This window comes from Zootoca vivipara, chromosome 5 (genome assembly GCF_963506605.1).
Source record: "Zootoca vivipara chromosome 5, rZooViv1.1, whole genome shotgun sequence".
NCBI lineage: Eukaryota > Metazoa > Chordata > Lepidosauria > Squamata > Lacertidae > Zootoca > Zootoca vivipara.
This window is the reverse complement of record NC_083280.1, coordinates 4,660,565-4,675,587: the sequence shown is the minus strand read 5'-3', so window position 1 is coordinate 4,675,587 and position 15,023 is coordinate 4,660,565. Positions and strand designations below refer to the sequence as shown.

At 45.1% G+C, this 15,023-nt stretch overlaps 1 protein-coding gene across 5 annotated transcripts in view; it reads left to right on the top strand.

Moving 5' to 3' along the window:
* The first annotated feature begins 1,847 nt into the window (after positions 1-1,847).
* Positions 1,848-15,023, top strand: part of RUBCN (rubicon autophagy regulator) — a 50,932-nt gene continuing 37,756 nt past the window's right edge. For 4 of the 5 annotated variants that reach the window (XR_009557550.1, XR_009557549.1, XM_035132561.2 and 1 more), the window contains exons 1-4: positions 1,912-2,044; positions 10,449-10,602; positions 13,257-13,340; positions 14,156-14,315. Coding sequence is in view for 2 of the 5 variants with exons in the window: in XM_035132561.2 (XP_034988452.2) it covers positions 2,016-2,044; positions 10,449-10,602; positions 13,257-13,340; positions 14,156-14,315 (427 nt within the window). In the remaining 3 variants the exon portion in view is untranslated. Of the gene's footprint in view, positions 2,045-10,448; positions 10,603-13,256; positions 13,341-14,155; positions 14,316-15,023 lie in introns of all 5 variants that reach the window. The other variant, XR_009557551.1, reaches the window with a different exon arrangement.

Sequence of the window (15,023 nt, the reverse complement as noted above, 5' to 3'; positions counted from 1 at the left end):
ATGCTTTTGCTTAATCCCTCAACCAATTTAACAAAATGAAAGATGGCAGATGCTCTGTGTCCAGACAGCAGGTGCATAGCAGACCAAACACAGACAGATGGTGGTGGTGAAGGAGACAGCAGCAACTTTTATTATCCAGGCCAAGAAAGCAGCTGCCTGCAACTGGACATCTGCAAAGGAAAATGGAACAAATACCAGCATCTAAAAGAACTACAGTGTTTAAGCAACACCCTTTTGGTGTCCCCCATATGGCAAAAGTCACTTGCGGGTCAATGATGAAATAAAGCAACAATCAATATAACCTTTTCCCCCAGCTGACACATTAGCAAAAAATAGAAAACTGATAGAAAGGGTTGTGATAATAATACAGATTGCAGTGTGCTAATATTGGAACAGGACGACAAAGGAAAAGATGGTTGGACAGTGTTCTCGAAGCCACCAACATGAGTCTGACCAAACTGCGGGAGGCAGTGGAAGTCAGGAGTGCCTGGTGTGCTCTGGTCCATGGGGTCACAAAGAGTCAGACACAACTAAACAACAAAATATTAGTGTATACAGATATAGTGTTTTGTATACAGATCTCTCCCCCCCCCCTACAGAAGTTGATACAGTGGTACCTCGGTTTATGAACACAATTGGTTCCGGAGGTCTGTTCATAAACTGAAGTGTTCATAAACTGAAGCGAACTTTCCCATTGAAAGTAATGGAAAGTGGATTAATCCATTCCAGGCGGGTCCGCGGAGTACTCAACCTGAAGCGTACTTAACCCAAAGCATGGGTGTAATTGGTTCCGGAAGTCTGTTCATACACTGAAGCGTTCATAAACTGAAGCGAACTTTCCCATTGAAAGTAATGGAAAGTGAATTAATCTGTTCCAAATGGGTCCGCGGCATTCGTAAACCGAGGTGTTCATAAACCGAGGTTCGACTGTACTGTACATGCAAGCAACATAAGAAGAGCTTGCTGGATTGCCCATTTAGTGGCCAACTAGATGTCCTTTGGAAACCAGCAAGTAGAATTCAAGCACAACAGCGCACTCCCTTCCTGTGGTTTCCAGCAACTGGTATTTGAAAGCACTGCTTCCTCCAGCTGTGGAGAGCACAGCATAGCCATTCTGGCTAGTAGCATTGATAGTCCTTTCCTCCATGACCCTCTTTTAAAGCCATCAAGGTTGGTGGCCATCACTGCCTCATGAGGGAAGGAGTTCCATGCGTGAAGACGTACCTCTATCATACCTATCTGCAACCTGTTGTTTCCTCTTGATTCTGTTCATTGTGCAAACTGGCTAAACACAAAAAAGGTCCCTGTTTCCTTGCAAACTAAAAGAGGGTTTCATTAATCAACGAGAGAGCAAAAGCAAAGCCAGCAGAACAGCCCAGGCCAACCATGTCTCCTCATGGTCCTGTAGAATTGAACAGGGTTCACCCGCAGGTAAGTGAGACCAGGGCTGCGGCTTTGTTTCTTGAGTAAACCTGATCAGCATCACGCTTGCTCATTAATTTATATACAGTACAGTATAACCTATCGGCAGAGTTTTTCAACACTTGTAATAGTCACCGGAGCCATTAAGCGCATGTACGCCCAATTGCCGTGCAGATAATTCCAACATTATAAAGGCATATTATTGCCCGCCCTCTTTAGCCCCTGCTTCGGGAGCAGCTGTTCAGCGCGAGGCACGCTGGGGGCCGTAGTTCCCAAAGGATCCGGGGTGGGTGGGCGGGGCTTCCGGAGGCGTGCCTGGCTATGCCTCCTGGGCGCCGCATAGCGGCGCGGCCGTGAACGTAATCCACGCCGGAAGTCACGTTGGCGTGGCAACGCGGAAGGCGCGCGCGGGGGCAGCTGGGACTCGTAGTTCCCCGCCTCTGAAGCTGAGGAACTGCGAGAGAAGGCGGCGCTGTCCCACACTGGCCCGGGTGAGATGGCTGGAGGAGACGGGGCTGCGATCGGAGGGGGCGTCGCCGGCCGGGCGGGGAGTGAGGCCGCCGGGCTCTGACCGCCGCCTCGCCCTCCGAGGGATGGAGGTTGCGGGGCAGGAGGAGAGCAGGTCAGAAGGCGAAGGGGGACAGCAGGGCCGGGAAGTGGGCGCTGAAGCAACCGGGGGTGGGACTGGTTGGGGGGCGCGCGGGAGGGAGGCGAGGCAATGGGGCGGGGAGGGGGGAGCTAATTAATTGAAGAAGGGTGTGACAGCTGAGGGAAATGAAATGACTTGCAGTGGGAGGGTAGTCAGCTGGGGGGTCAGAGCTGAGGGAATGGGGGGGAGATATTTTGGGGGGAGGGGAGTTAATGGGGGGGGCGCTAAGTGAGTGGAGGGGTATGGGTAGTCATAGGGGGAGCTGAGGCAATGGGGTGGTGGGAGGGGTGTTAATTGGGGCAGAGGGGAGTTTGCTGTGGGAGAGGGCTGAGGCATTGCGGGTGGGGAGTTAGTTGTGGGGCCGGGAAAGAGCCCATGATGGGGGCTATGGTGGGGCTATTTGTGGGGAGAGGGGAGCTTGCTGCTGAGGCAATGCGGGTAGGGTGGGGAGTTACAGGCTAGAGAGGGTGGCCATGGGGAATAGCCCGTTTTGGGGTGAGACCTGGGGTGACACTGGGGCATGAGTGCCATAGGTTTGTTTCTGTCTTGATGTTACATTGTACTGTATTGGGGGGGGAGCGCGGGAGGAGGAGAGAGGAGGAAGATGGAGAAGGGGGTGCGGTTGTGTCACTAGGAGGTGTGTGCTGGGGTCTCTTCAGCAGGGCTTTTTATGTCTGAACAACGGAAAGGTTGTGTAGGACTGACCCAGATTCACTTCCTGCGGCGAGAATTTCCCTGCAAGCTCACAGGTTTTGAGAATGAAAGAGGGCAGGCGAGAATTATAGAGAGGTATAAAATTATGCATGGTGTGAAGAAAATGCATAGAGAGGTTTTTCTCCTTCTCTCGTAATACTAGAACACTACCGGTAGTATGTCAAGGAGATAAAGATCTACACAACTTTTAGAAGACATCTGAAGGCAGCCCTGAATCAGTTTTTAATGTTTGATGCTTTATATATTCTGTAAGTTGCCCAGAGTGGCTGGGGAATCCCAGCCAGATGGGCGGGGTATAATTAATAAAATAATAATATTTACTAGAAGCTGAATGTTGGAATATTCAGGACAGATGAAAGTACTTATTCACACAGTGCCTGGTTAAAACTATGAAACTCACTGCCATAGGAGGCAGTAATGGCCACCAACCTGGATGGCTTCAAAAGAGGATTAGACAAATTCATGGAGGATAAGGTTATCAGTGACTGCTAACCCTAATGACTACGTTCTATTTGCTACGTAGGAATTTTATTCGTGGAGTGTGCTGTCATGCTTCCATTCTGCTTCCAGGCTGTCCTTGGATATCTCATTGGCCGCTTATGAGGACAGTCCTGGACTAGATGGGCCACTGATCTAATCGAGTAGGGCTTCTTACACAGAACTGTTTGTCAGGCTGCATGTTTTAATTTTTTGTAAAGGAGGGGAAAAACACTTTGTTGGGGACAAACACGATTCATGCCAGTAAGTAAAGAACCATGCTTTATTTCACATTAAAAAACAAAGCAAAGCTGATTTTTGGAATATAGCTTGAAGAAGAGTTCTGTAGAACTTAAAAACTCCCACAGGTCTCCCACATGGGTTCACTGGGTATGTAGATGACAGGGCAGCCACTGAGGCCCATTGCAAAAGGACATCAGTCACATAAACATTTAGTTTATTTACATCTCTTTTCTGGGGCAGAAATGATGTTGCTTATTTACTGTTGTACATTTTAAGAGCTATATAATGCCCAATATGTGTTTGGTGCTTGCTGTGCAGTATGCAGAAACTTCCATCATTTTCCTGTAAAAATCTCATGCCGTTAACAATAAATTGTGCATATTTTGCCTCTGGTAGCTAAGTTGTCAAAGAACTTGACTTTCATTGGGGGGGGGTGAAGTCACTAAAGGAGTATACAAAAGATACATTGAACATATATTTCTGCCCTACATAGAGTCAGATAATTGATTCATCGGGCCCAGCATTGTCTGCTCTGATTGGCATCAGGTTCCCCAGATCTCAAGCTGGGGTTATTTCAAGCCCTGCAGGCTGAGATTGTTTAACTGGAGATAATGGTAATTGCAAAGCATGTGCCTAACCCCTGAATTGTGGGGTCTTCCAATTTGGATCAGTGAGGTTTAGGAACAGGGATTAGGACCAGGCAATAATAGATATAAGAGGAACTAGCAAAGGGTTTGTGTGTACGTGGGTGGGAAGTAATATCAAAGGGTATTCTTTTGCTGCTCAGTGGAAATTCAGTCTCATCATCTGACTTTTACTAGATATTTTCTTTTCAAGCTTTTTTGCATGCTTAAGGACTAGAAACTTGCTATCTTAGTCATGTAATGGAACACAAGAAGACACAGGAGGGTAGAAATTTGGTGGCTGTAAGTTTGAAATAGTTGTACTCTGACTTGGGCAACTTGTTGGAAAGGCACCATTAAAAAAAGCCTTTATGGACAACCTCAGGGTGTCTTATCAGGATCTCCTGCATTAAACAAATCAGTAGAATAATATGTGTGTGGAATATTTCTGAGTGATAAAGATTGATTTGGGAAAGAGCAGGCACTGAGGTCCAGCACTGAGGGCCTTCTGGCGGTTCCCTCATTGTGAGAAGCCAAGTTACAGGGAACCAGGCAGAGGGCCTTCTCGGTAGTGGCACCCACCCTGTGGAACGCCCTCCCATCAGATGTCAAGGAGAACAACAACTACCAGACACTTTTAGAAGACATCTGAAGGCAGCCCTGTTTAGGGAGGCTTTTAATGTTTAATAGATTATTGTATTGTATTTTTCTGTTGGAAGCCACCCAGAGTGGCTGGGGAAGCCCAGCCAGATGGGCGGGGTATAAATTAATAATAATAATTAATAATTACTTATGTTGCAAGGTATTAATATAGCTTTTAGTGAAAACTATCTTCTCAGAATATAAGAGAAAAAAGCAGGCCAATAGGGTGTCAGCTTTTGAGTAATACAGAACACTACGAAGCACTTGCAATGGCTATGATTGTTTCTCTCCCCGCCCTGACACCTGCTTGTCAAAGGTATACACTAAAATGTAAAGCGCTCCTAAATCTTGATAAAAGGGATAAGCGCTTAGTCATTTTCAACAGTTGCCTAATTAAAACTCTGCTCTAGAGTTATGTATAACTCAAAATTTTGCATAGGGCTACAGGCCAGCAGAAGGCAGGCCCATCAAAGGCTGCTGTTGTGTTACCTAGTTTGGCTGGTCATTCGTACATTCGTGCATTTCAGGGACAAGGGGGGGGGAGGTGGACCTAGCTTGGATCTGCCTATTAAAAGACTGTTTGCACTGCTTCTCCCTTGAAACCCACCTGCTTTGCATTGCTAAGCTTGATGACTTTTATATCTACCCTCCATGATACCAATGCTGTCAAGCTCTGGCATAATCTGTGCAGGTGAAGACAGACGTCAGAACTTGTTTGTAGAGAGACCTTTTGCATCTCTGTTAGATCAATTTAGACAATTTACAATTGCAATATTCATTGTTTACATAGAACTATGCCCTGTTGAGTTCAGTAACACTTACACCAGCGGAACCTCGACCAGGAACTTTCTATCCTCTACCTAAAATACACAAACTAGGAAATCCAGGACGCCCCATCATCTCAGGTATTGGCACCATTACAGTGGGTGTTTCAGGCTATATGGACTCTAGTAAGGGTCATAGAATCATAGAGCTGGAAGGGACCCAAGGGTCATCTGGTCTATGTTCTTCTGCCTCCAGGGTTGGAGTCATTATTCCTCTGAATACGAGTTGCTGGGATTCACAAGTGGGGAGAGTGCTTCTGCACTCACGTTCTGCTTTGCAGAAGCTTCAGCTTCTGCCCTGTTGCAAAGCCGTGCTAGTTAATAACTTCAGGGTTTTATTACGGTGAAAGTTGCCCTAATGTTTGACTGTGGCCACAGGCATTGTGCATGCTGGTTTAGGGTCTGCTTTCTCCCAGTCTGTCAGCTCTCTCTTCTCCCATGCCAACTTGGTTGGAAGGAAAGTGAGCTGATTGTGAGTCATCTGTCAACTTAGATCATTGCCTTAAGATTTAGTTTCCATTTCCCAGGAGAACCAGCTTTATGGGAGGAATAGGCTTGATGGCACAAGCCAATTTGCTGCTTGTTGTCTTGGAAACCAAACTCTTGCATTCAAAAAGGTTTGTGTTTAAGTCTCCGCTTTTCAGGCAACCTTTTCAAGTTGGGAGACAAGCAGCAACGGCCCTTTCAGAGTTCCTGGTGGGTGTCCCTCAATAGCAACTTTTGGATGAGAGTCCTTTTAAGAAACAATTAACAATTAAGTTAACCAAAAAGGATAATGTTATTTTTCACTGCAAAAATAGACACAGGCCTTGGGAAGTTCTGGATGTGGGCTTGTTCTGTATGTCCTGACTTTGTGTATCCCACACATTAAGAACATAAGATTTCTGCTGGATCAGACCAAAGGCCCATCTTTCCAGCATCCAGTTCTCACTGTTGCCAGCCAGATGGCTGTGGGCTCCCTGCAAGCAGAACCCTAGACTAACAGGGCTGTCCCCTCCACCATTTCCAGGCTCTTCTTATCCTTCTTGCTCTGAAATGCACCTTATAGGGGCACACGATTGTGTTTTCTCATCTGCAGCAGCCAGACATTGGCACAGTGAATTCCAAGGACTTCTGTGCTCTTCATACATGAACACATTTGGCTAGCAAGTGACAACTGTTTTGCTTGAACACACATTTTGTGGCCCACCCTGCCATTTCTGTGTGTATTGTTGTTTTGTTGCTGAGGCTGCTTCCTTGATATTATTATTATTATTATTATTATTATTATTATTATTATTATTATTATTATTATTATGCTTTCCCTGGTTTGTAAGTCATTCTGGGAACCCAATTTGTGTGGAAGATGCAGGGTAGAAATGGTTTCATAAAAACAGAACATTAAATACAATTTTGGTTCAGTGATGCATTGGAAGCCTTCTTGAAAAAGCAAAAGAAAGAAAGAAAAGGCATTCCAGTGTAGTAGAGTGACTCATTTGTAGGAATGTGACAGATCTGTTGCTGTTCTTTCAGCCAGCTTTGCAAGGACTTGCTGAGGAAGCGATTCTCTTCCCCACCTCCTGCCGCTCTTCTCCTTTCTCTTGCTGCCCTGCCCTGATTCTTCACCATTTGTCCTGGGCTCTCCGGCTGATAATTGCCAGCTCAGTATTTGAACACATATTGGTAGCAGTAATTGGAACACAGCAGCTCTCTTGTAAGGAAGTTCAGGTGTTATAGGGTGCTGTTGCAGGATCCAAGGGCATGTGGCCAAGATAATTCTGCAATAAAGGGTTATAGCTCGTGTATGGCAGAAGGGAGATGGAAATGTGCACTGCTAGTCTAGAACTGTGGTCTTGAGGATTTGGATCCCAAACTTACTTCGTGTTCATACAGTTTTCCCCTGTTGTGGCACTGTGTATGGTTGGGGGGAGAAAGAGAACACTGTTAAGGAAGTCATAAGAGAGTGGCATTTGTAGATAAAGAGTCTGACTCAAAAGCAATTCCTACCGGTATCTGCCATAAAAAAGTAGCAGATTACCAGAGCGCTTCATTCAGGAAAGGATGTGGTGCATGAGCTTTTCCTACAACACACTCTTGCAATTTTGTATAAGCTCTGCAGGGAAGACATGACATCTTCCCTGTGGTTGAGTTTTTACTCTGATTTTCATGAGCCTGAGCATTCATTTAAGCAATGAACAAATGCAGCTCCTGTCCTAGGGCAGCCTTCTGGGTTTTTTTGGGCTTCGGTTGGTTTTTTTGTGTGTGTCCAGGGGTGTCCAATTTTATTTTTAATATGCAATGCATTTTCTCTGGTGCAGACAAAAACAGAGGAGGCTTCTAAATATAGTCCGAGCTCAGAGCCTGCCAGCCCTCTTTTCTGTTCCCTGGCTTACAAAGCCCCTTGACCCTAAACTCCACCACCCTCAGTTGCCCCAAAGCTCTCTGCTTCAAAACACTTTTGGCCCTTTGTCTGGAGCACCCTCCCAGAACACCATAAATGGCATGACCTCTCACTCTTGCATCCACCCCCCACCCGCTGTTTCCATTACTGAATTTGCTCAACTCCTCGCCCCAATTTAATGTAATGGTTTTCCTGTAAAATATTTGAAATGCTGGCTTTCTACCCAACAGTGGTATCTACACACACAAGACTAGAAAACAATCGAAACACAAATAATGCAGGGCAAACCAAGCAGTGCAACAACAACAACAACAACAACAACATATTTATACCCCGCCCATCTGGCTGGGTTTCCCTATGTTGATTCCATGATACCCCTCCCCTTTCTGCCCTGCTGTCATAGAATATAAGCTGCTTGGAGAAGGGATTCACCACCTCTCTTGCTTCTCTTCCATTGTTAGATAGCTGTGGCCAGTTCTTGGACCAATATAATTATTTATTTAAGGGTGTTGATTAACTGCTTTTTAGGCACAATTCACTAAGTGGTTTACATAATATTCTTACCACAATCAGCAGATTTTTGTAAAAAGTTATGATAAGAGGAAAAGGCAATTACCGGTAGTTCGATTTAGAAGATGTGCTGCTTCTCACCCCACCCCCACCCCAAGGCAAACATGGTCCTTGAGACGCTCCCTGTTGTGGGAAGCCACCAGGGAAGCTGGATGGTGGTACACCCCGAAGCTTTCCTCCACTCCCCATAGCTTGGACACTGTGGTCCTGGCACTAGTAACCTCTGGAATGAATGACTGCAGTGTGTTCTATGTGAGGCTTCCCTTGGGCTTAGTCCACAAGCTGGTGCAGACTGCAGCAGGTAGGTTGTTGCTTGGCCCACCCTGTTGACGCCACTGAAATGGCAGCCAATATGTTACTGGGCACAGTTCAATGCTCTGCTTTTAGCATTTAAAGCCATAAATAACTTGGTGCCAGCTTGCTTGAGGGACTGCCTCACTCTGTATTTTAGCAAATGCACTTCTCAGGTGGGCACTGCTGAGAGTATCTCCTGCCACAGAGGTATACTTTGTAAGTATTGGAAAGAGGGCTTTTAGTGTTGCAGCTCCAGCCTTCTAGAACTGGTTGCCCACTGTATTTAAGCAAGTACCTAGGACCATGATATTTAGGCATTTATTGAATACTTTTTTAAAAAAAGCAATATTTCCTTGAAGTGGAAGCCTGTCATTTTATGGAATCTTAACAGTACAATTAAGGAACTGGTTTTATGGTGTTCATTAAGTCTGGGTTAGTATTTTAATCTCTTTGTTATCTTGCTGTACACCACTTTTGTAGCTTTTGGGTATGAAGCAGTTTATAGATCTGCAAATAAAATAAAAATGTTCCTTTGTAAAGCACCGTGTACACAGATGGTTATACGTAACCAGTAAATAATATAATAATCAAGTTCTTAAATGGCCTCTCTGGATTGCAGCTCTTGTATTATTATTTTAAAAACTTGGGAGATCCTCTTCAGTTTTAGGGTGCACTCAGTGAAATTTTCTCCCATGGTGGTTCTAGAGTTCTGTTGAATGGGAACCAAAGATCCATCTTGCATGACATCCTGTTCTAACAATGGTCTGCTGGATGTCTCCAGGAAATACAGAAACAAGTCATGAAGGCTTGGGCCTCCCTGCACAGCAGCAAGTATGCAGAGGTAGACTGCCTCTGAACCTGAAGGTTCTGTTTAGCTATTGCTGTACGGCTATTAGCCATTGATAGCCCAAAGCTCTGTGCATCTGGCTACTTCCTCTTTTAAGCTACTAGCCACTGCCACATCTTGTGGGAGCGAATTTTATAAGTTACCGTAATTATGTGCTGTGTGAAGAAGTGCTTGTTTTTGACTCTCCTGAATCTCTTACCTATCAATGGGTATGGGGACAGCTCAGTTGATAGAGCATCTTTCATCCAATGTGGGGCTCGAATCTCAGGGCTGTGGGTTTGAGCCCCACATTGGGTGAAAGATTCCTGCATTGCAGGGAATTGGACTAGATGATCCTCGTGGCCTCTTTGAACTCTATGAATCTGTGTGAGAGACGTTGATGATTCTATCCTGCCCTACCTCCCAAAGGAATTTCTGCGTCTGCTTTTCTCCAGACCATGATAAGTTTATAATTTACCCTTTTAAGCTTTCTTTCTTTAAAAAAGAAGAAGAAATGCTGTTAAAGTGTGGATGTCACAAGGGAAAATGCTTGGGAGGAAGCTCTCCAACCAGGACTGCAGCAGAGGAGCTTTTGCGCCATCTGTACTGGCATAAGTACGGTAGTTGTGTTAGAACAGCATGGATGGGGTTTCTGTTGAACTTGAACTGGTGACACCACATCCTGCTCATGTTACTGTTTTTCCACAATGATGACATTGTAAAGGGTCACAAAGCAGCAAGGAAATTTGCCTGTGCAGCAGAACTGATGGTCTGCACTTTTCAGGAAGGAGCACTGGAAGTTGCTCGGCAACCTGAAGACGACAGTGGAAGGTTTGGTGTCTATAAACAATCCCAACGTCTGGTCTAAGTATGGTGGCTTGGAGCGACTCTGCAGGGACATGCACAGCATTCTGTATCATGGGCTCATTCCAGACAAGGTAGGCTTTCTTGGCTTTCTCTGGAGTTTATACTCTTACTGCTGCTTTAGCAGGTGGTTTTCTTGATCGGTGTTCACCTGGGACAGTCATAAAATGGATCCCTTAATCATCTTGTCTAAAATCTGACGTAGACATCATGTCTTGGGCGAGAATAGATAGGAATGTTAGTAGTCGGGTTGCATCCACAGAACAAGATGCTGAGGAAGAAGTGAGGGAAGACTGAGAACTGGGCCAACTAGTGCTTGTTTTTGTAAAAAAGAAAAAGGTGGTGGTGGGGAGAGCAGGTATAGTAGAGCTGTGATCCAAGAGTTAGTTGGATCATATTTCCTTTCCTAGGTGACCTTAGGCAAGCCCTTTTGTCTCCCCATCTGCAGTCATTTTCAGCGTTCAGCCCTTCCTTTTTCCAAGGTGATAGCTCCTGCTTTCCTTGAAGAGGATCCCCTGGGAAATAGATTCCCTCTGAACTGGAAGGTTTTGTTCTCTTCACACTGTTCATGATTTTACAAAGCTCTATCATGCCTCCCCTGCACATTCATACACATTTTTTAGAGCAGTGGTACTTCTGAGCATGTATATAAGAAGACCAGGCCAATGGCCCAACTAGTCCAGCATCCTGTTCTCACAGTGGCTGTGGGAAGCCTGCAAGCAGGACATGAGTACAACGGCACTCTGCCCACCTGTGATTCCCAATAGTTGGTATTCAAGGCATGTTGCCTCCCGTGGTGGTGGTGGAATATAGCCATTGTGGCATTGATAGCCTTGCCCTCTAGTCTAGACATCCAATTCCCTAGCTGTGCTGCCGTTAGATGTCAAACAGCATTATTTCCTTCACTCCCACAACAACCAACAGTTACTTCTGCCACTGTAGTTGCAAGAATAAATCATTAACTTGTCTTTATCATCTTGTGGAATGGAATATTGTCCTTTTGAGATAATAATTAGTAATAATCTGTTCTGTAGGGCTTTTGCAGTCCTCTAGAGATAAAATCAGGCTGTTTGTTGCAATATGGGCAAATACCCCCGTTTCGTGCAGGTTTTGCATTCCTGACCCTTGCACGTATTGGTGGAGCTCGTGTAAGTGCTCTCCGCCCTGTCATGCCCCCGACCCACCCCTTTTCCCGGGCACTTCTGGGTTGCGCCGATGCATATGTGCACAGTCACACGTATTTTGAACATGTACAAAACAATCATTGCCTGTAGTGGATAAGCTTTAACCAAAGTTACTAGTGATCAGTGCATTTTCTGCATAGAAAGAAGAAATCAGCATCTTGGGAATTTTGGCACACAGTTAAATAAGAGCATGAATGCACTCACCTTAAGATTCCTAAATTCATGCAAAATCTGGTATCTTGCAAGCCTGGGTATTGTCACTTCAAAAATACACTGATTCTTATTTGGTTCAGTGTTATATTAATGTTAGCTGCTCTATAAAATCTGTTTTTGTTTATAAAACTATAGGATGTGTAGTGTGGTGTTTGCTTTGGCCTTCCTGTCTAACCTAATTTAGTTCCATTTGTATTTGCACCATTCATTGTCTGCTCCATCCATACAGCTGCCCCCTTGATCATTTTAATCAGAAAGACAGGATATAACTGTTCCAGGTTTTAAAATACTGTATATAATTTGTTGCCTGGGTAAGGTTGAGCCATAACAATGTAATTAAGATGTTATATTCTTGGGCAAGGTTCTTGAGCAGGTAGTCACAGACCAGATCCAGACGCTGTTGGAGGAAACGTATATTTTTAGATCCCATTTCAATTGGGTTTTAGGCCCGGTTTGGGCACAGAAACTGCTTTGGTCACCCTGTATGACTTCCATTAAGAGGCAGACAGGGGAAATGTGTACCCATTCATTCACCAGCAGCTTCCCATCATGGTATCCTTCTGGAGTGACTGTCCAAGTTAGGGGTAGGTGGCACCACTTTTCAGTGGTTCTGGTCCTATTTGGATGGTCATTTCCAGAGGGTGATAATTGAGGAGTGCTCTTTGGCCTCACGGAGCTTTCAGTGTGGGGTTCCTCAGGGTTCAGTTTTATCCCATACCCTGAGTGAGGTCATCCAAAGTTTTGGAGTACATTGTCAGCAATATGCTGATGGCACAACAGTTACTCTTGCCTCATGCCTTTGTAGTTTGGTGAGTGTGTGTGTGTGTGTTTCCAAACAAACCACGGGTAATGGAAAAGAATTCACACATAATGTCAAGCCATGTTTAAAACAAGCCAGGTTTCATAAGCCAGCAAAAACCCATGACTTCAGATCATCGGTTTTTGGCAGTAAATCTAGGTAAGCTGCTGGGCAGGGTACACACATAACACTAAAGCACAGATTGATAAACTATGATTTAGCATTATGTACCAACCAGGTGATTCCAGATATCCAGATATCAGGAAGGCATTGAATTCTTGACTCTGTTCTTGTCTGGCTTTTTGTAACTGCTTGAGAGAAGGAAGATACAAAATAAGCTGTAACAGAGATTGTTTCAGAAGTAGCACCTCAAACCACCTGACATGTTTTGGTCCATAGTTCATAACTGACAGCGGTAAAGGGGTTAATTTCCTTCCCCTTTCTAAGCCTGTCTCTTAATGGATCTGGTCTCTGAGCATGTATTGAGCTGGCACTGCCAGGGGAATTTTAACTCTGTGTATTTCCTGGGCAGGTGTGTTGCAGGCAGAGGGATTATTGGCAGTTTGTGAAGGACCTCCGTTGGTTGAGCCCACATGCTGCCCATCACATTGAAAAGGTGAGCTCATGTTTTGGGGAAAGAAGATCTTGCCAGGGGGTGGGGGACAAGTTTGATGAGGTGAGCAGAAGTCACTTGCCTTTTTGGTTTTTTTAACCTTTACGGAAGGTCTGAAATGCAAATCTTGCTGGGATAGTTTGCAGGAAGTTGGAATGTAACTCAGATAAAAAGTGCTGACAGCAGGTGGGAGGGAGCTGAGGACTCTTACCTGTAGCCCAAGGATGGTGAGAAAATGCAAGCAGCTTAAGACCTGGGGAAAGTTTAAAAGTAATAATAATAATAATAATAATAATAATAATAATAATAATAATAATAAAATAACAATAACATAACTGAATTTCCATCAAGCTCCCTTTGGGACCTGCTGCAGCTTGAGTTCTGACACTGGATCAATGGCGAGTGTCGTGATATAAAACAGGGAGATTGGTGTGATTGTCATGGAAAGCATATGTAGGTGTGTTGTATTGGGGCTGCTGCTACTGTCTTCATTTAGAGAATAATCAGGCCAGAAAATGGGGTCCGCTGAGGGGAGACAGCTTCCTCCTTCTCTAAGGGTTATAACACATCTCAGGCTTGCAAAGTGAGGCCATTGTTTTCCCTGCTGTGCGAATGGGGAACTGATGCTGATATAGAGTGGCTTTCCGGCAGCCTAGGCTATGCTGCCTCTCATTTGTCAGCTGGTTCCTCAAGCAGCAGTCCCTCGTACGCTTTCAGGGACAGTGGCAAATTGAGAAAGATGCTAAGAGGAGTACGCCACTGTCCATTACCTGCTAGTCTCTGCCAGCTTTTCAGAGGAAGTACCTTCTGTCTTCCAGTTTATCAACCTGTACGAGAACGGACAGCGGAACACCGACGGCGCCTGTGATCGAGCCATTGCAGAGGCGTGGCTCCAGCACAGCCTGCAGTTCCATTGCCTGTCAGCTCAGCTGAAGCCTCTGCTTGGGAACAAACAGTACACCAGGAAGTTCTATGCAGGTAAGATGAAAGCCACGCTCTTCGTCTTCTTTCTTGTGCCATTCTTGGGACGTCATCTCTTCTGCCCAAGAGCCTGCTTTGAGATGTGGTACCCTGTCGTCAGCGCTTGGCAAGCCTGCAAACAAAACGCAGCTGTGACGTTTTTGCGCTGTTTGGTATAGCCTTATCAACCCGACCCATCAAGGGTTAACTCAGACCCCGTGTCGACTGACTGGACATTCCATGAGGGGAGGGGAATGGTTGAATGTTTAAAGAGAAGGGGCAGCCATTTTGTCAGTTGAGAGGGTGCTTGGGAGCGGGAGTGTGAGGGTGGTTGAAAAGAAGATCTAGGAGGGTAGGTTTAGGCTAGGTATTTATGAGGTTATCAATTATATGATTAACAAAGATACTACCACTGAAACTAAGCTTGTTCACAAGAAACCTTGATGTAACCATTACGACTGACAGACCCAGGGTGTCACAAAGTTACCTCAGGGGAGTGGCAAGCTTTTACAGTACAGTGGTGCCTCGCTTAACGAATGCCCTGCTTAACGAAATTTCCGCTTAACGAAAGGATTTTTCGAGCGGAGGTTGCCTCTCTAGATGAATTCGTTTTATGAAAAATTCATCTAGCGAATCGCGGTTTCCCATAGGAATGCATTGAAATTCAATTAATGCGTTCCTATGGGCAAATAAAATAAAATAAAATTCAATGCATTCCTATGGGAT